Raw genomic sequence first — 20,355 nt, forward strand, 5'->3', positions numbered from 1 at the left:
GCCAATAAAAAATCAATTTTATTTTCCAGAAAATAAAATTGTTCAAACGCACATTCCTATCGAACAATGCCTTGAGCGTTCGATAGGGAGATGTCACAAGTATTTGTATAATCTCCGATGAGGAGAAACGCGTAGTAGGACCGCGAGAAAACCGAAACATTTAATTTATGAAGGCTTGAATCTCGTTGCCAATCCCGTTAAATATTTCTGTCATAATGGTGATTACACAGTCTAAAGGACTTTCAACATGTCTACAACATTTTCGAGAAACTTCCTACAGCCGAACATCGCTCGGCCATGTGAAGAAACTTCTTCCTCAGCTCTAACAGCCGACTAATTAAGGTTAAAATCGTTTTTGAACAAGCATTTTAGGCGCCAAGGCTGGTGTTCAACAGTGTGTTGATCTCTCCGATGATGTTAACGGGTCTTCCATCGAACATGGTCGAAAGTGTGCTCTCACACAGCTTCTTCAGCTCCTTGCTTTTCCTAAGAGCAGCTTCCTGGAGTTCACAAACAGGTTGATGTCAGAGAGCTCAATGATCAAAGAGGGAGAAAATAAGGCCGAACAGTTGGGAGAGTCTATCCGATCGAAATCTCCCGAAACAATCCTCCCCGCACACATGTATTTACTATTCTACGGTATGGAATATGTCGAGATTTACTTACTTGCTTAGGCCACGATGAAGATACCGAGTTCTGCAGCTCCATGCGCTTGGCAGCTATGTCCTTCAATCCTTCTTTCAACTTCACTTCATGGTGCTTTTTCTCCTCGATTGTACTTACCAATCTATCGAAGAACCTGACATTAGATACACAATCAGTTGAGATTCCTGAAGCATAACAACTCATGGAAAGCTCAAGCTGATGTCCGTGTTTCACTAGTATGGATGTTTGTAAGAAGAAAAAAGTCCACATCTAATACAGGATGCTATGCACCAATTTTCTCCAAGAGAACTAGACTGCAAAAGAGCATTCAAATGATAAAATCACCCTTTTAGAGCAAATTTGAGAGCAGAGAAATTAATTGAATTTTATGAGCATAGAATATGTTGTGAGAGCATCTTGGAGTACCTTTTGGAGTTGAGAATCATGATCAACTCCCGCGTTTTTCTGTCGGTGAGCAAAGATATTGCTGATGATACATCATTTAGCATCGATTCAATAGCATCGGGAGTATGCTGCTGCAGGACAAAGGGAGCAAATGCCTGGACTTGGTGTTGCAAGGACAACGTTTCCTCATTCCTCAATTCCGACAAACGTTGATATAAAAATGCTTTGATCTGATGAGAGCAAGGATATCAAATAGTAAGGTTGTATTCATCATATGAACCCATACAAAAAAGGGAAGGGGGGTGATGGTGGTGGTGTGGAGTGGCCAGAGGGAAGATGACCAGGGAAGCAGGTACATGTTGCAAGAAAAGAAGCAGCACAATACAGAGACTGGAAAAACTAACCAACCTCATTAAGATCATCAAGAATGTTATTCCTGTACTCCGTCTCCAGGAACTGACTGCGAACTTCTTTAGATTCTGAGGTTTCAGTTACCAGATGTGAAGCCGATGTGGGATTATCCAGGCCTATATTAGGCAAACTGACATCATCAATCACATCAACTTGGGGTGTTTCAACACTTATATCCCAAGAAATCTTGGACGCAGATATGTCCTGCTGTAGGCTTTCTTCTCCTTTTACTGGATTAGCTTCTTCAACATCATTTGGTGAAGAATTCTGTAAAACTTCGCTTGCATTGACAATCTCATAAGGACCCAGACCGTTAGTGCTATCCTCGGTCTCTTCTATGTTCCCTATATCCCAATCAATTGCAGAATTGTCAACAGATATGTCCCAGTCAATATTATCGGCCACAACATCAGTATTGCCTCTTACTGCTCCATCATAGTCAGATTGAGTATTCATAGATTCATTGATATCAGAGGCAGCAGAAACATTCAGAGAGGGTGGATTTTCACGAACATCTATCAAGTTTGGTAACACAGCACATGGAGCTCTCTGCAAACAAAGATCAAATTAAATACAAATCATAAACGAACAGGCAACATCTGACTGCATATTTGTAGAAGAAAACAAATTAACAATAGGCCGTTTCCTTACATCCTTCTCCGTGTGAACGTCTCTCACAAAATTTGAGTAATACTCAATAGCTTGTGACAAAGAATCGCTGTTTATCACTTCCAGGATTCTGCTAAATGTATTTGGAAGTGTTTTCGCAGTCTCCAGAAGTTCCAATCTCACATTTAATCCCTGAAAATTGAAAATGAAATCCAAATTTGAGCACAAGAAAGTCTCCCCATCCTTAAGCACCTTAAAAAGATCGGCTCGAAAATTGTACCTGCAACCCAAGCTCTTGACAAGCTTCTGCGTATTTGGCAGCTGAAAGAGCTGCATTTCTTCTTATATCAGCTTCCTTGCGCTCGAGTTCTGTTAATTGCTGCTGGATCTTTTGGACCTGTTTCTTCTGATACGGTCTGGAACGCGGCAACATCTATTAAATAATCGTGAAATGACTGGAAAAGGTTACTTCTCTTAGCAAGCAACAGAAAAATTAGAAAAGGACTCACATTTCGTAGTTGACATTTTGGACCATTATTTGAGCAGCCTCACCAAGGAATATATGATCCTTCTCAAAGGAACGAACAATAGCCTCCCAAGGGCCCTGCCACAACAAACCAACACGATCAACTACTAATTCAAGCGCATTCTTCTTCTCAGCTAAAAATGACCACGCATCCATGGCTTTGCCAGTAGGTGGCAGAGGTGTCTGTGAGGCGAGATTCTCTTACCGCAGCACCTGATAACCGACCAAAAATGTTCCTGCTTTCCGGGGTTGACTTCAAAAGGATGTCATATATTTGCTTGGCCTCTAAATACCCAATACCTGAAAATTTCAAAAGCCCCATCAGGAAACCAAAAGAATCATATTGAAAAATGCCAATCTCCAACATCACAACGAAGATTCCTAACATTTTTTTTTATATGATTCTTGGTGCTTTCGTGTGAGGAAAGAAGTGGAAACCTTTTGATGAATTCGAATCCTTTCCGCTCATTCTTTAAAATCGAAGAGAGGACAAAAGAGTGAAATATCATATATTTCGTGGAAAATTGTCGAGTTTAAGCATAATTTCCCACGCTCACTGTAGAACCACCAAATTAGAGAAGCTTCGTCAATTCCTAGAGCATGAGTAATGATCAAGAACAAACCTTCAGGGTCCAGGGTGTGGAGGTAGGGATCTATGTCCTTGGGAAGGGCAGGGAACTCCTTGGATATCCGAGCCCTTATTGCTGCCAACCGCTTCCTCCAATCAGACGGTATTCTCTTCCGATCAACCAACCACTCTTCGTTGCAATAGTAACCATTGAGTCAATCAACAAAAAAAGCCAAAAATCCAAAACACAGTTGAGTCTGCTATCAATTCAAGTCTACATTCTGTACGTTTGGATCGAAAACGACGAGGGCGTAAAGTAAGCACAATTGAGCCATGGCTGGGAAGCTCACCACCGAGACGAGAGAAAGCGATGTCGATCGGGAGGTTGCGTATGTCCTCGGGAGTCTGCATGCTTCACGGAGAACGCAAGGACGAGCTTCCCCACGTCGCGAAGCGCGAATCGTTCCCGGCCGAGTGATTCGTAGCTGAAGAAGGTCGCCAGTTTCAAATGGAGATGTGTTCTTCCTTTTCTTCGCCTTCGTCTTCCGTCTGCCAGTTTCACTCTTATTCACTGTCTGCAGCAGATTGAAGTCTTGCATAGGCCGGGCTCACGAGAGCCCACATACAAGCGTGGGTCTGGGCCAGCATTTGTGGGCTTGTTTTGGGCTGGGCCTGCCTCATTTCTTCATCTGTCAGGCTCAGTCCATTTTCCCTCTGGCTTCCCTCGCTCTGTGCTCGTCGTCTCTGGTGCTCCCCTCACTCATTGCTGGAGCTGATCTCGACTGCTTCCTCCTTTAGCCTTCTTCTCTCTCTCTCTCTCTCTCCCCCCTCACCGCCGGCGATCTCCGAGCTGCATCGCGACTTCTTCCATCGCCATAACAGCTTCCTTTCTACCCCATTTCAAGTGGAATAGGTGACGAATTTAATCTATTAGGGTTTCGTGGTTTTGTAGATTTCTGGCTGATTCTGCTAGAGTGAAATCGATCTGCAATTGTCCCATTTGAGTGTCTCAGCTCATTGGTGATTTGACGTTACAGTGCTGTCAAGCCCATGGACCCCGCGGAGCGCAGGTACTTGGAGGAGGAGGACACTCCTTTCATGAAGACAGTCAAGGGTGCGACCACCGGTTTCGTCGTCGGCACTATCTGGGGAACAGCTGTGGCGAGCTGGCAAGACGTTCCCCGGGTCGAGAGGAATGTTGCCCTCCCGGGGCTGCTGAGGACCCTCAGGATGATGGGGAACTATGGGATGACATTTGCTGCTCTTGGAGGAGTCTACATCGGCGTGGAGCAGCTGGTGCAGCACTACAGGATGAAGAGGGACTTCGTCAATGGAGCCATCGGGGGTTTCGTGGCCGGGGCTACCATTCTCGGTTATAAAGGTGGGAATTTTGTCTTCTATTGAATTGCTCTCTAGTTTTGATGCAATGAAGTGATGCCCTTTGTGGCCGCCGAGCCTTCTCTGTTAGAAGCTTTCTATCTGATTATTTACAAGTTATGTTAAGAGGCTTAGATAGGAGTGAGGTTACCTTATGAAGAGGCACGTCATGTTGTCTGAAGTTAACTGGGGCATTGAAGTTAGATCAGGAGGCTGGAGGCACATCGCGACACGAACTTGCCGGAAGCCATTTCTTCCTACTGTTTCATGTGGGAGAGTCTTTTCTGTTGCCCTCAATGATTTTTCGGGATGGAATATATGCAAGAGTCATTACTCTGTCGTGTGCCTGTTTAGTCGCCTGAAGCATCTGAAGATTTCATCTTTAACATGTTTCTGGGCATGAGAATACGTTTACCTACCAAAAAGCATGTTCCATTCTATGCGTCATAGAGTCATGTTTCGTTTCGGTTTCTATGTTCCTGTCAAGATCATGATGGATTTTCAATAATCCCCTTTCTGTTCCAGTTTCTCCTTTTGACCTTGGGGGTAGTTGGAAGATCTAACATTTTTTTTGGCCACTCTTCTCGAGGAACATATTTTGAGCTCGAATGGATCATTATACTGCAAATTGAAATAACTTGCTGATCAACTTTAGGGCCTTATTTATCTTATAAGTTTCTGGTGGAAGCGAAGATCTTAACTCTCTCTTTCTTTTGGTGAGAGTCAAATAGACCGAGTTCCTTTTTGTTCTCGGGTAGCTTAAGTTGTCAATTTTGGGCCAAACTTTAGTTGATGATTATCCAACCTTGCTTCTTATTGCCACTTTCACTGCATATATTCTGTCGGTCTTTGACAACTGGGGAGCTCACTTTTCATTACCTGTTGTCTCGTTGTATATTATGTCAGTTGGGACTTGGGAGGACTGAGGTCTATGGCCAACTCGTGGTCATGTCTGGAAGGTTGTGACCTTTATCTGTTCGTCTGTCTAGGTGCATGTTTTATCCTGTTAAGCATGATGAACTTATATTTTGAACGTGCACAGTCCAGCCACAAGCTGGCGAACGGTTCATTGTGCTCAGTATACCTTATCTATCAATATCAGGTGGATCACCTGTATGTAACTAAAACCTCTTCCTGGATGTGTGATCTTATCAGCTGATCTAATTGACTTTGAAAATCTTATTAAATTGCAGGAAGGAGCATTAACACTGCAATAAAAGCTGGGTCGGCCCTGGCCTTCACTTCATCGGTGATTGATATAGGCGGGCAGACCACCAGAATCGACAATGGAAAGGAGTACTATCCTTACACCACCCAGAAGAGGCCCAGCGTCGAGTGATTTTATGACCGATTCATTCCCTTCTTTGGTCGTGAGTCGGAGACGTGGAAGCAGCAATGGACGATGCCTTCCTAAGCGGGCGCCCAGTGTTTCTAAGAGATGTAAATACATACTCTTGGGTGTTTATGCCTTTCTTTCCTTTGAGCCTTGCATGGATTGTCTGAATAAATATGTCTTTCGGTTCGTGTAAACTTTCCTTTTAGGTAGATGTATCGGTGTTTCAGTGGAGATGATAAAGAAAGATACCTATGTGATTCATGTCGACTTTCCCGACCCTTGCAAGACTGCTTTTGACCATTGGAAAGACAGACGAGGCTCGTTTGGTTTTAGGATTATAATTTTTCTATTCTACTCAATTCTATTTTTCTATAAACTTAAAAAATTTAACCTTACAATCATTATTGTTTTGTCTTTTATTTCTTTTAATAATAATATCATACTCATTTTTTTATAATTATTTTTATAATCAATTTTCTATTTACTTTTCATATATATATATATATATATATATATTCTTGTACTAACATATATGTTTTAAAATTTATAATAATTATTTTTTATCTTTTCTTATTTCTTAAAATTGAGTTGAATTAAAATCTCAACTTAAAAATTAAACACACCAAATACTGAATCGGTGTAAATATTACAAACTACATATAAGAGGGTTGCCTTCATTTTGTCTTGAAAAAGATGGATTGGATAATGGATCTTATCAGATCTGAATGCGGTGAAATTCCTAGTTGATGAGCAGAATCAGTGTTATTTGATGGTAATTCTACGTATTTCTCAAGGATTTTATTTTTTTTATTTTTTTATCGGATGTCTCCGAAGAGACATCTCTGAAGGAGTTTGAGAAAAGCAGGTAATCCTCCCAAAAGAAACGAAAGGAACTCAGTTGACAAAGCAGTCCACGTCAGCATAGGACCAGCAACACGACATCCAGGTCAACCGAGATTTTCCAAAGATAGATATCCCATCCGGTGCTCCTGACACGTGGCAGAAACCCATTGCCCCTCTCATATACTCAGTCACTCGTGGCTATCTTCTCTCCTTGCTAAAGCTAGAGAGAGAGAGAGAGAGAGAGAGAGAGTTGTTTCCAGAGAAGCCATGGCTGGAGCAGCTTCCTGTTGTTCAATCCTCTCTTTCAAGAGGTATTTCTTTTTATTTTTATTATTATATTTTCCTGTCTCTCTTGAAAGTAATATACATGAATCCATTATCATTACTCTGTTTGCCTTAGTTATTCTGATGTTGAGGAAGAAATTTCCGTTGTGTTCGATGTCGAAATTATTCGGGTTTTGGCCCTTTCGGGAAAGTAACCGCAGCTCCGCAACTGAACCCGATACCAATAGCCTCATTTGCTAGACATATCACCTCATGCCTCAAAGTTGTCATGATGATGTGTTCATCCAATGGATTTATATACATTGTTCCCACTTCAATAGAGTTCTGGGAATTCAGAACCAAACAAACATGTCATCTGCGATGGAAAATGTCTTTTCAGCAACTCTCGGACGTCTTGGTTGGTCTTGGACGCTCATCGTGGAGCGAATGTGTTAGGAAAATCGCTCAAGCGGAGGAGCCTGCAGATCAGGGCAGAGATCAACTATGTGAATGCCGAGGAAGCAAAGAATCTCACAGCAGTCGAGGGATACGCGATTCTAGACATCCGGGACAAAACTCAGTACGAGCGAGCGCATATCAAGCAATGCTATCACGTCCCTCTTTTCATCGAGAACCAGGACAATGACTTTGGTACATCCTAAACTCATGCTTATCCAACTTTCACCTAAGTGATATTGGGAAAAGTAAGGATGTGATTATCTGAAAACTTGATTTTGTTCGTAGGGACGGTTATAAAGAGGACAGTGCACAATAATTTTTCGGGATTGTTCTTCGGGTTGCCATTCACAAAGCTTAATCCCGACTTCGTGCAGTCCGTTAAGAGCAAGTTCCCGCCTGACAGTAAGCTGTTACTGGTGTGTCAGGAAGGTTTAAGGTTGGTTTAAATCTTCATCAGAACCAGCGTGAATAACCTCAGGTTCCTCCTAACCACATCTGACGCTATTTTATCTCCTTTGAAGATCGTCTGCTGCTGCAAATCAGTTGGAACAAGCTGGATATCAAAATATTGCTTGCATAACATCGGGGCTACAATCTGTAAAGCCGGGTCAGTAAACTCTCTAACTTCGTATCTAATAGACCTCTTTGTCTCCTGAATCGTCAATTCACTCGCTCATACTTACGACTCAGAGTAAAAGAATTGGCGAAAATCTCCTTTGTGTTTGCAGGCACATTCGATTCTATTGGTTTGACTGAGTTGCAGGATGCAGGGAAAGCGGGCTTGGTAACAATCCAAGGCAAGATATCTGCAGTTCTCGGAACAGTGCTAATCTGTAAGTTGCTCGGATAAATTTTGCTAGCCTCTTCGGGTCGAATTCTCTATTAGTTGTATTGGTTGATGCGATTTCCCTGGGGCCGAGCGGTCGCATTGCTTGATGTGTTTTTACCTGTTTGCACATGTTGCAGGTGCGTTTCTCTTCATCACCTTCTTTCCCGATCAAGCGGAGAAGCTCTTTCAGCTTGCACCGACGAGCTAGTCCTGAGGGAATCAACCAATTTTGCTCTCTTGGATCTAATGTGTTCCAGAAGATCTGTATTCTTCGATACCAGAAGTGAGGAATCCTACTGGCATGACGAATTGGTGTGAATATCCATGTTTCGCCCAACAATTGGGGGACATAACACATCACCATACGGGGTATATTTTCTCCAGGTCTTGGATGGTCAACGGTTATTCATTCTCATTCCTTTTTTACTCGATATACAACAAAATGTTGAGGCTGACCACTGACGAACGGGGAGGAAAGAGAAAATATTGAGTCAAATTATCGGACGGAGGGTGAAAATGAAAAAAAGAGCGAAATGGAAGGACTACAGAGAGATCAAAGATTCGTACTACAACGATTATTAGAACCTGCTACAAGGTTATTAGGACGGTCGAGCAAAAAATTTACTGAGCCAGCATACACAGTAACAACAGAACAGACACTCTCCCCGTAAAATCAGCAGAATCAGCAAAAGTACAATCAATCCTGCTCGGTATCGGTATCGGTATCAGGTACACCAGCGGTGATGCGTTTTAATTGGTTGGGGAGAGTCAGCAGCAAAGACGGGTAAAAGAATATCGCTGCACGTAATAATAGCAGATATTAGCACAAGAAAAACTCCGGAATCGGAAAGGGTCGTCCGGCGCCTCACAACTCAAGCCGATTTGGGTGTCAATCGCCCTGTAGACAGTAGAGCTGACGAATATTTCCGGAAGCTGCAGTATTGTGAAAAGAGCATGTTAGCCTTCACTTGCTTGCTTCACATAGGGCAATGATGTTGTTGTGATGTGTTATTTTGGGGAAGAGGCAGGGAAGAAACCATCATCAGAGAGAAAAGTTCGATTCTTTACCATATAACCAGTCTTTGAAATATACATGGAGGGCACTAGAAAGTTCTCGTTTACGGTTTTCTACAAGAGGCGTGTTCCTCAAGGCTTGCTTTATCTCCTCTAAGTTGTTTCTCTGAAGGGTGGAAACCAAATCGAAAGTCAAATGCCCCAAAAATAACATTTATATATTTTGTATGCTTAAAGAATGAGAGACGGAAGTGTTTTGTTGAAAAAAGAGGGATCCAAGACGCGTACATTTCTTTGCTGAGATTCCATATAAGCAGCTGGTAAGGGAAACGGGTTGTCTTTAGTTGATCCCGCGGATTCACCTCCTAACCAATTTGGGATCTGAGCAGAAAGAGAGAGAATATATCGTCATAAAATGAAGTGAGCATCGAACAAGAGTCAATAATATGTGCCCTTCTACTGTCCTCCCAGCACCCCAAATAAACCGAACAAAACTAACCTTGCTAAAAAAATACACACATTTCCATGAGGCTTACACTTTAATATTAGTAAGCAAGCAGTCTTCCACATTCACACAAATTCTAGCCTCCATAAAGAAGGCTATGCATGCATGGATCTCAAACGAGACACGAACAATCTGCATCTTGCACCATAACCTAGAATCTTCTACACCCAAATCTTGAAGGATAGATCAAAGTAATGCGATCATAGGAACAATCTAATGGACGGGAAGCAGCAAATACCAAAACATCAAAACAATCTATACGTGCTTGTCACAAAAAATATATATATGCTTTCTTGAGAAATTAAATCAGCAAAATGAAGGAAGAAAACAGAAAAAGGATTCACTGAAGAGTATACCAGGAAATTTGTGAACTGATCAGGATCTAAACGTGCAGCTGATTCAGCTTGTGCATCGGAAACACCAGCAGGATGGGATATTGAATCGTGTGGATCTACCACTCCCTGTGTGAGGGGTTCATCCCATTTGTTGATGTTCACCTCAATGCCAGCTTCAGCCAAGTGTTCCTCTAACTGAGAGTAAAATGTATTGTATGGTGCCACCTAATGAAATGAAATAAAAGATAGACAAGCAACTTCTCAGAATATTACTCGTACTTTAGACTAATTATTCAGCAAGAAAGATGCACAAGAAGCAGCAGTTCTAGAAATTCCAATTTGACAAAGCAAGTGGAACTAAACTCCAGACCGTTCGTTGAACTATGAAAGCACTCTAGCTCATAAATGTCCATGGTAATTGGTAAATTTCACCAATCATAAATAGTTCAAATTCAGGAGTTAAATAGTACTTGACTTCCTATTTCTCATCACCAGTTCATTCAAAATGAGATAATCCAGGAACCTCTTCATCTATTTAGGAGAAAAGGATGAAATTGGAAAGAATATCCTGCAAACGCAGACACACTCACCTGGAGCTTATGATTATCACCAACAATCAGCGGTTGCTGGTTCACTCCCAAATAGAAAATGCACTCACGACAATTGGCAATGCAAACTCGCTTTGCAGCTACAATAACATGAACCCTCTCGCAATGTTCAACTCGAACAGCCTGTAAGTAAATCATGGATGAGCAATATTAAGTATAAAAATGATCTACTTCTTGCTCCCACTCGCCAGACATCTATGATCTTGTAGCCCGATAAAAATACTGAGACTGAGGCGATTTGCATCTAATTTAAACAATTGGAAAGAGAGGAGTTATGAAGTCCTAAAATGATTCTGACAAAGAAAAATTGTATATCAACACGAAAGTCAGGACCAAGATGATCCAACATATTGCTCTTTGAAACTACTGAAAGGTTTTTTCAACATGAAACAACAAGAGGAAGCTACTAAATTTCAGAGAAACCACCAGACAAGGAACAATATTCTTTCACAGCATTTAAAATTAAACAGTTGCAAGTTCTGATGTTTGACCTTTCCAACAGCTCCAAGAACTATAGTGGCATCAGAGCATCCATAAACTGTAACATATCTCAATGGTGCTAAGATGTAGATGACAGAATCATGGCAATTCAGGACCTGAGTCATCAGCAAGACCAAATACCATCAAAACAAAGTAGCCAAGCAAACTTCATCTAAATAAATTTGGAAAGTAAAGCATACTAAACAATTGACAAATACCTACACAAATAACATCAGAATGCGTGTATATGCACCACCAACTTTCACAAAAAGAAAGATTTAACAGGCCACCAACTAAACTTATTTCGAACTTCCTTTAGAAACCTAAATAAAATTGATCCTTGCTACCAAGGACAAAAAGAACTCGTCTGAACTCGACCCAAATTGTTAAGAATAGATTAAGAAATTGAGCTTCAGATGTATCAATCTGTAAGTTCTATACCAGATGATAACAATCATTAGCTGTTAAAATGAATAAATTTCTCACAATGTGCAGAATCTAATTGAGTAGCAGCAAAAGGTACAACACCTAAGTTGTGCAAAACTCTTTGAGATCACTCCACTCTCTCTGGACAATGAATTTCTTAGGGACGAGAAGGCCAAGGCTTTCGACAAATTTCCAGAAATTCTGTAATTACTTAGATAAAAGAAAATACTCAATCAACCTCAAAAAAAAAAGAAAAAAAAAAGTTAGAGCACAATGAGCAGTACACATGAACACTAAATTTCCCGCATCTTTATAGAAGAAGAACAGGTTTATCAATCCAAATAAAATACAGAGAGACAAAAAGCATGAAGCTTACTTTTAGAGAAGATCCTTTAAGATCAGATGCTTGCTTCACCAAAGATGATTTAGAGATACCCTCAATGAAACATGGACCCCTAGGGCTTACTGCAGGCTTAGCCAGAGTTGTGGAGGCATCAGACATGGCAACATCTTGATCAGAGGTATTTGATGGCCCATTTTCTTTAGGAGAAACTCTCTCAGAAATATGTTCCAAAGCAGTTGTTATATTCTGTAGAAGCCAATCGTGAACTTGCGCAACAGGGACAGGGACAGCAGGCATGTCTGGATCGGAGTTTGCAAAAAAGGGAGCTGCTTGGCTTAACGGAATTCCTTCTGATTCTTTATCACCAAATTGAATCAACAATCCAAGGTGCTCAAAATGTTCTATGGTCAACACCTGGCACAACAGAGCTGAATTACTATAAAAGAAAAATTGTATAATGCAAGTCCGCCCAAACTACCACCTACTAAATAAGACAACAGATTACATTGTCTAGGACAATAAAGCAAAGTCTTCAAAATTGAAAATAGATTAGACACAGCATAAATATTGCCACCGACAAAACCTAATTACCAGAACAGCCTTCTAACTCAAAGAACTTAAAAATTGCAACCATACATATTATACCATATATATACCCGAGTTGACTACAGGATAAGCGGACAGTTATCCTCTATCATTTTCAAATACTGGGCGCTCAGTGGCCAAAAGGAAATCCTTTAATAATTCAATTCAAGTGAATTAAGGCTAATAGATTAATGCAGAAAGCCATATCGATACCTGAGATTCTTCACCTTCCCCCTCCGATGGCTCTGCCAAGAGGGATATCATGTTTGCTAAGTGCTTCTGTAGATAAGATAACTGATGAGCCTCTTCATCAGCCTGAGATGGCATAAAGCGCCTGCTGTTGCTTCTTACTAGCTGTGACGATGTTCAAGCCATTCATTCCATCAGCAGCCATCAAGAAATGACTTTAACTAAGTAAAGATACTGCACAATTCTCGTCTTTTCAATGAAGAACGAACTCAAGGGACAAAGAAATGGAAATAGACGTGAGAAACACAAGCCAAAGACGCATACTAGGAGCGTAATTCACCCCATAATTCAAAATGACAAACTGACTAGGTGTAATCTTCGGAAAATGCAATCAAGGCATCAAATTTCGACAAGATTGCCTATTCATCGGCCCAGAACTCTGTTAATATATAACCAACAATAACAGTCCGTTCCTATCAAGCTGAATTGCGAACCCACCACCATCTGCACATTTTCTTTCTAATAACGAACTCTGCATTGAAAACTTAAGCAGAGCAAAGGATTTTGACCAGGGAAACGAAAGTTACCTGCAAAGGCGATAATGCCGATAAGTAACCGTCGAACGCCGATGTGGAAGGCCAAACATCTGCAACTGAAGCTGAATCCTTGTGTGGCCTCGGGAGCAACTTCTTGTACGACTGAATGTACAGAAACAGGACGAGATCACGGACATCTGCTCCGACCGAATCGACCTCGTCAGCCCTGGCCCTGACGAAGGGATCGGAATCGGAGTGGAGCACGGAGGATAGGGTGTCAAGGACGAGCTTTGCGTGGTCGGCCGAGATCTGCAGTGCGTCGGCGAGCGACGCGGAGTCGACCCGGCGAGCCGGTGACTTGGAGGCGAGCTTCTGCTTGAGGGGCGCGAGGGTTTGGATCGGGTCGGTGAAGACGAGCTTGGGGATGGGGAGGAGGCCGTACTCGAAGGCCTCGCGCCGCGGGTGGAGGAGTGAGCTCGGGCTCGGCTCTGAGGGCGGGTCCGGATCCGCTGAAGGTGCCGGAGGGTCGGGGGCGTCAGTCATCATCGGTTCTGCCGAGCTTGATGGACAAAGAGAGAGAGCTGCAGATCTTCGAGGGGGGACGATGATAAGGGGCGGAGGAGGGAGGGAGAGAGAGAGGAGCCAGAGAGTAGACGAGAGCAACGAGGTGATGATTGAATGTGGACGGGTGCAGTGCAACTGAGGGCAGTGGCGAGTTGTGATTGGCTGAAGATGAAGACTTCAACCACCTTATCTATGCCATCAGTTGGGAGTGGTAAAAAATGGAAGGGAAATTATTACCATCAGTTGATATTTTCCAACTTCAAAAATCCAAGAATTTACTCATGTCGTCGATTAGTTCATCAACGAGGCGGTAGATGCGATCGCCTCGACTTCGAAATCAAGGGCTCGTTCGGTATGAAGTCTGAACTCATAAAAGATCAGAATGAAACATAATGAAATAAAATCGAAAATCGACCCCAGTTTGGTTTATCATGAAATCAAAGTTCAGCCTCATTTGTTGTAATTCGGTTTGCTATTTATTTTAATCGGATTCAACTTCAATAGTTGAATTATGATTAAAATCTATATCGACGAATAACTATTGAGCGTGGTTGGATAGGCGATGCTCACTACCAAGGCAAAAGAATAGGTTTTGGGAAATCTTGTGCAAACATTACCCATTAAATTTCCTTAAAAATAGCATTTTATGATTATAATTATAATTATGGGTTACGTGTATGTAATTTCGTTCATGTATGGGTCTCTCATCGCCAGAACTTGGCGATTCTACAGATTTGGAAAATCCGATGTCCCATGGATGAATGAATTAATGGATTTGGATGGGCCTAGCAGTGGGAACTGGGAAGAACTAAGCAAGCTGGGCCCAAGCCCAAATCATGATACGCAAATTTGAGACCAAAATTAGTTTGGCAATATACTTGTTTTTATTGGCAAAAAGATTTATACAGATTATTTTGACTAAAATGAAAATTAAATTTAGAATGGATTCCTAATTTACGCTCCACACATTGGCATAAATATTCATCCCGGTCATACGACCAACTACCAAAAGGCTTTACATGATTACATTACTCTGCTCCCATTTCAGAGATAGAAAATCGTTCTTCGGTTAGAGGAAACGACATGTCGTATGGTGGCATTAAAACACGAAAATTGCGAAATCATAACACACCTTATCAGGGAGAAATCATTTTGTATTGTCAAAATCGCATTATGTTTTATTTGGGATGAGTAATTTAATTAATAAATGAAAGAAAGTGGGGGGCCCTAAATAGTTCGTGAACTTGTGAAGGGTCTCTCTCTTTTTGGGTGGGTGTGTGTGTGATGGGACTCCTTTTTTATGTTGGTGATAGATCACATCAAAGTCTTCCGCTGGTATCAAAGACCGGATAGCACAATAACGCATATTCTCGTCTGATAATCGAAAATTTTCATGTTTAATATTCAGTGGAATTACTCGTAATCTTTGACTCTTTCAAATAAAAAAAAGAAATCTTAAGATAAATAAGTCGATTTGTGATAATTAATTTTGAAACTTATGATCGAAAATGCATGTCATTGCTCTATATTTCTTTTCTCCACCTCAAAGACATAGACCAGACAGGAAAAGAAGCCCAGAAAAGAGGAGAGAACAGACCCACCCCCGACTCCCATGCCTACTCCTTGCCTGACATCTCTCTTCTTCAGTTTTTTTGACCACGACCTCCCCCCACCTTCGTTTCCTTTCCATATTTTCAGGTCCAATGCATTCTGAACCTTCAGTTTGTTGCGTTACGAATCATATTAATTACCTCAAACAATTTCTCTTTTTTTTTTATTTTCTTATGCTGTATTAGACTCATAGATCGAATAAAAAGCGAAAATAAAAAGATGCGAGATGAGAATGAACCTGAATCTCTTGGTTTTTTATCGATAGACTTGTGCTATTACAATAAGAATCCTCTTTTCCTTAGCTCCTTATTTTAGTGGATGGAACTAGGGGAAGAAAAATCATCGATGTCTCCATGCTTCTTTTCGTTCCTTTTATTCTTTTTTCTTTATATGTCCATTTTGTTGCCTCGACTTTGGCACCACTGAGGACATGACTTTTTTTCTTTTTTTCTTTCCTATGTTTCAAGAAGTGAAACGCCCGAAAAGAGGGGCTTCTGTTTTGGAAAACAAACCAAGGATCATAATTTTTTAGGAACTTTTCATACGCATAAGATTATAAAATATATGAAATATAAATATAATGACAATGATAAACGAACATGATATCCATACAAATAATTTCAGTCATAATTGTTATATATCAAAGATTATATTTTTCTATTTGTGCCGACAAGAAGCCCGCTTTATTCAGTTTATGTATCTCATGAGATAGAGGAAATACTTCCTAATAAAAACACAGTTGTTTTTTGTTGCTCTATAAATATGAAGCCATTTTTTATATGGTAAATAAATTGGAACTCAATGATTACAGAAGACGATCTAAATCATGGAGATTTGTTAAGCATTTGAATGCAATCTTTTCTCAAACAAAAAACAAAAAGGCATATTGCAAAAATAACAGATAAGCATATATATGGTGGAGGAGAATAAAGGGCAATTGGGCAAAAGGATGAAATAGTTACAAGTAAAACAAAAACAAAGGGTAAAAAGCATTTATCTTTGGTTTCGCTTTAGAAAAGAAAAAAATTTCCAGCCTATATATATATATATATATACACACATATATATATACTGTTATAACCAAAAAAAATTCACATTTGAAATTATAGCACGATGATTTTTACTTAACAATAGAATGCATAAACTTTCGATTTAATAATAATTCTAGTACGGCATCAAATTTTTCATTAATTTATACGGAATCGACATCATAGATAGCGCCGAAGACCCCAATCAGGGAAAGGCGTCGGCAACCCCAATCAAGGGTGATGGCTGGGGTCTTGGATCCACCATTCTCCCAATTTCGAGGGGTGGGCGCCACAATTCCGGCCACCACCCCCAATTAGGGTAGTCAACGCCCTTTGTGGCATCGATCCAGTCCAAATTAAGGAAAAAGTTAATGTTGTGCTAGAATTGTTATTAAATCGAAAGATTATGCATTTTTAAGTTGAGAAAAAAAACTGTGCTAAAATTATTGAAATGTGAAAAAAATTATGCTTTTTTATTATTAACTATATATATATATATATGTATGTTTGAACAATCTCCCATTTATGCAATAAGGGCTTACCATACAAGAATATTGCATAAATCTTTAGTTGGTGGTCCATTGTGTCTTTGAGTCTCCCCATTGATGCATACTTAAACTTTTTTTTTCAAATTTTTTAAAATTTGAAAAAATGTATTTAAAATTTTATAATCGATACAGAGTGTTATATTTATTTATAAATATTAATGAATGGAACTACTTTCAATATTTTTTAATTTATCTCTTATTTTTGTATCATAAAATTAGTAAATTTGACAATATTAAATAAAATAGAAAAATGCCCGCGCAATATAAGCACTACGTGACTAGTATATATTAATTCGGGTTACATTCATGAGATCCTTTTATTCATGCGATGAGAGCCTTCCGGATACCCATAACCAAATTCTCATCTCGTGGTCGGATGTCTCTTTTAAGTATCCATTAGTATATATTTCCATATACCCGTAGCCAAACTTTCAATATTTTTTAAATTTATTTCTTTTTTTTTTGTATTATAAAATTAGCAAATTTGACAATATTAAATAAAATAAGTAATTGCCCGCTCGATGTGCGCGCTGCACCACTAGTATATATTAATTCACGTTACATTCACGGGATTCTTTTATTTATGCGATGAGAGCCTTCCATATACTCGTAGCCAAACTCTCGCCTCGTGGTCGGATGTCTCTTTATATTTGATATATTTTTTCACTGCCTTCGAAATTCATTGGTTCTGTTCACTGAAGAAAAAAAAGAGAGTTTTTTTTTTTCTTTTCCCCCTCATCCGTCTGGTCCGAGCGTAGATTTCGGGCAATGAGATGAGGTAAAGGCTCTGACACATCTTTCTTTGCCACCGACTCCGTGGACACGTGTCACTCGCAGGATGCCGTGTCATCAGTTTGCGCGATTTGCGAAGGAGACATACGGTGACGTGTCATGCGCCCACTCTTTTAAATCAACGGTTGCTGTTTCCCGAAGCCGGCGGGACCCCGCAATCACATCCGTTTAAGCTGATCAAACGTAAGCTTCACTCTTCCGCCATCCAATCAGCAATCGCGGCTGGCCGTGATGTTCTTCCTTACACGACCGTAAAAACATTTTCCAACTTATATGCCATGATAAAATAGAATTAACCCGACTCGAGTTAAATATTAAAATCGAATTTGTGCAGTCAACTTATACCTATCGTGAATTTGATTTGAGAGAACCCTAAGTCCATCTGCTAGATTATGTACATATGGTCAGACAATACATTGTCCAACATAAGGATATGAATTTGTAATTTCTGGATATTTGAGACTCATCGATATTTCATATCTTTATCCGATAATATTCTCACGCCGAGTTTTACAGGATGTAGAAATCGCTTTCGATCCATATGCGGAAAACAGTTCTGTGGCATTCCATAGAAAATAAAGAAACTGTTTAGTGCATATGTGCAAGAAAATGCCCAAATTAGAAACCGAAGATGGAAATCTCAAGTGACAAAGCAAACTTTGTCATTGGTGAGGACTGAGTTCTAAGTTTAATCTTCCAGTCGAAGTCAAATAATATGTTTATTAAAATAAATAAACAAGACAACGTCATTTTCTGAATTGAATTTTAAGCAACTATAACATTCTTTTGTCTACTCAATATCCTCGTCCCTTAGTAAGATAATATTGAGCCAACCTCATCGTTTAGATCATTTTTTTTTTACATTAAAATTTATATTATAAAAACACGTTATATATATATAGCTATAAACCGATCGCATGGTAGAATTTCTCATGATTTATTATGTCCAGACGAAAATAATACGTAATTATTCACAACGAGGTTACGAGAAATTAATTATTATTCGAGTGTTAGCTCCAATATAATTTTGATTGAGAGAATTTTATCTAGTAGTTCGGCTCGAATGAATTAGCCTTGCGAACTTTCAAATACTGGAAAAAAAAGTAAAAGTCAAAATGCATCAGAGTCAAAGTAATTTTGATTTTGATTATGAAAAATGATAAATGATTGTGTAATGTTTGAGTTAAAGTTAAAATTAAAATTTTTGATTTGAAAATATGTATTTTTATTGCGTAGTGTGTTGAGTTAAAATTAAAGTTGAAATTTTTGTGATTTTAACTGCGAAATCAAATGGTGCATAACGGTTTTGAGCGCATTGAAGAGGAATTCCACTCAATCGCGACCGTTAGCATAAGGTGGCCCCACAGGATTCTCCACGTGGCGATTATCCATACGGGTGATATTGGTGCAGGGCACCCAGGAGAGTGAGAAACTGAGAGAATCCTATGTTGAAGCAAAAGTGCTTTTTAGAAGTCGTGCGCGGTTAAAAAAGGCCTTCCTAATTTCTACCATCTGGTTAAAAATAATATATATTTATCAGATATATATTCGTAATATTATAATATTACTATGTCGTTCCTAGAAAAGTATAAAAAAGTACATTTTATTCCCCATAAAATTAATAATTTATACTTCATATATAATACGTCGGCTATTCGATTCAACTAGCGCAATATTTTTCGTTGCGAATGCATGCGTCAAGCACGGTTACTAAAGGACTGTTAGGACAATATAACTATTAAATAACAAGTTCAATCGGATTATCAAATATGAATTAAAATATAAACAAGTACAAAATGACAAGTCAATTTCTATTATTATATATGAATATGCAGGGAATCGTAAAAAGAGCAATCGTGTAAAAATTAACATCAGTAATATTCTATTTTCTTGTTAACATTAATTTAATAATATAATAACGAATATAAAATAACAACAAAAATCATATCATATTATATAAATAATAAAATACTGGACAAATATACTTATACCTGAGATGATGTATAATGTATTTTATTACCATAGTAGGAGTACAGGACAAAAATGTCCTCCGTTGTCTGCACTGTCCAAAGCGCTTCGAAACGCGCAACAGTGACTGCACGCGCCAAAGCCAAACCCGCCCGACCAAAGAACCCAACGCCCGCTTGACCCCACCCTTGACTCGGGTCGGGTCCCCCCATTCCCTCTTCAAGAGATTTTTGTGTGAACCCGGAGTCACCTGTCTCGCCTCTCATGTAAGAATGGTCGACCAAAATGCAAATGAAACTATGATTGAGGGGGTGTAGCTTATTTACCCAAAAAAAGAAAGAAAAAAATTTATGTAATGCAGCGATATATGTTGTTGTCTGGTAATCTAAAGGTTTCAGATTTGAGATTACTCGAATATCTTTATTAAGAATTATAATTTCTATTTTAATAGACCAAACTCATGAAAATGAAAGTCAATAGCCTTATGTGTTTTAGTCATGATCTCATCGCGCGTTTATCCGAAAAGAGTAAGATGACACCTAGTCAATCAC

At 39.6% G+C, this 20,355-nt stretch overlaps 4 protein-coding genes across 6 annotated transcripts; 2 read left to right on the forward strand and 2 right to left on the reverse strand.

Moving 5' to 3' along the window:
* Positions 1-138: 138 nt before the first annotated feature.
* LOC116195650 (CDK5RAP3-like protein) lies at positions 139-3,715 on the reverse strand. The gene is made up of 10 exons (XM_031524943.1): positions 3,515-3,715; positions 3,220-3,354; positions 2,802-2,896; positions 2,580-2,674; positions 2,351-2,486; positions 2,113-2,262; positions 1,459-2,010; positions 1,072-1,280; positions 667-799; positions 139-500 (listed from the first exon to the last, which is right to left on the reverse strand). Exons 1-10 carry the CDS (start codon positions 3,573-3,575, stop codon positions 369-371), a joined length of 1,698 nt encoding a protein of 565 aa, XP_031380803.1. The 5' UTR covers positions 3,576-3,715; the 3' UTR covers positions 139-368.
* Positions 3,716-3,883: 168 nt separating this feature from the next.
* On the forward strand, positions 3,884-6,144 carry LOC116195653 (outer envelope pore protein 16-3, chloroplastic/mitochondrial). Of its 2 annotated transcripts, none has more exons than XM_031524946.1 (3): positions 3,884-4,077; positions 4,202-4,545; positions 5,735-6,144. In XM_031524946.1, exons 2-3 carry the CDS (start codon positions 4,215-4,217, stop codon positions 5,878-5,880), a joined length of 477 nt encoding a protein of 158 aa, XP_031380806.1. In that variant the 5' UTR covers positions 3,884-4,077; positions 4,202-4,214; the 3' UTR covers positions 5,881-6,144. The 2 variants fall into 2 exon arrangements, with proteins under 2 accessions (XP_031380806.1, XP_031380807.1); XM_031524947.1 differs by having other exon boundaries at positions 3,909-4,077; positions 4,178-4,545.
* A 726-nt stretch (positions 6,145-6,870) lies between these two features.
* On the forward strand, positions 6,871-8,687 carry LOC116195652 (rhodanese-like domain-containing protein 9, chloroplastic). Its single transcript, XM_031524945.1, has 6 exons — positions 6,871-7,031; positions 7,385-7,635; positions 7,729-7,879; positions 7,965-8,050; positions 8,172-8,276; positions 8,410-8,687. The coding sequence occupies exons 1-6, from the start codon at positions 6,988-6,990 to the stop codon at positions 8,478-8,480; spliced, it is 708 nt and encodes a 235-aa protein (XP_031380805.1). The 5' UTR covers positions 6,871-6,987; the 3' UTR covers positions 8,481-8,687.
* Positions 8,688-8,758: 71 nt separating this feature from the next.
* LOC116195649 (TBCC domain-containing protein 1-like) lies at positions 8,759-13,962 on the reverse strand. 2 transcript variants are annotated; one of them, XM_031524942.1, is made up of 10 exons: positions 13,345-13,962; positions 12,782-12,922; positions 12,017-12,397; positions 11,226-11,330; positions 10,717-10,857; positions 10,148-10,351; positions 9,575-9,667; positions 9,341-9,452; positions 9,142-9,205; positions 8,759-9,070 (listed from the first exon to the last, which is right to left on the reverse strand). In XM_031524942.1, exons 1-9 carry the CDS (start codon positions 13,837-13,839, stop codon positions 9,162-9,164), a joined length of 1,716 nt encoding a protein of 571 aa, XP_031380802.1. In that variant the 5' UTR covers positions 13,840-13,962; the 3' UTR covers positions 8,759-9,070; positions 9,142-9,161. The 2 variants fall into 2 exon arrangements, with proteins under 2 accessions (XP_031380802.1, XP_031380801.1); XM_031524941.1 differs by having other exon boundaries at positions 8,759-9,205; positions 13,345-13,960.
* Positions 13,963-20,355: the final 6,393 nt, after the last annotated feature.

Source organism: Punica granatum, chromosome 2 (assembly GCF_007655135.1).
Source record: "Punica granatum isolate Tunisia-2019 chromosome 2, ASM765513v2, whole genome shotgun sequence".
Taxonomy (NCBI): Eukaryota; Viridiplantae; Streptophyta; class Magnoliopsida; order Myrtales; family Lythraceae; genus Punica; species Punica granatum.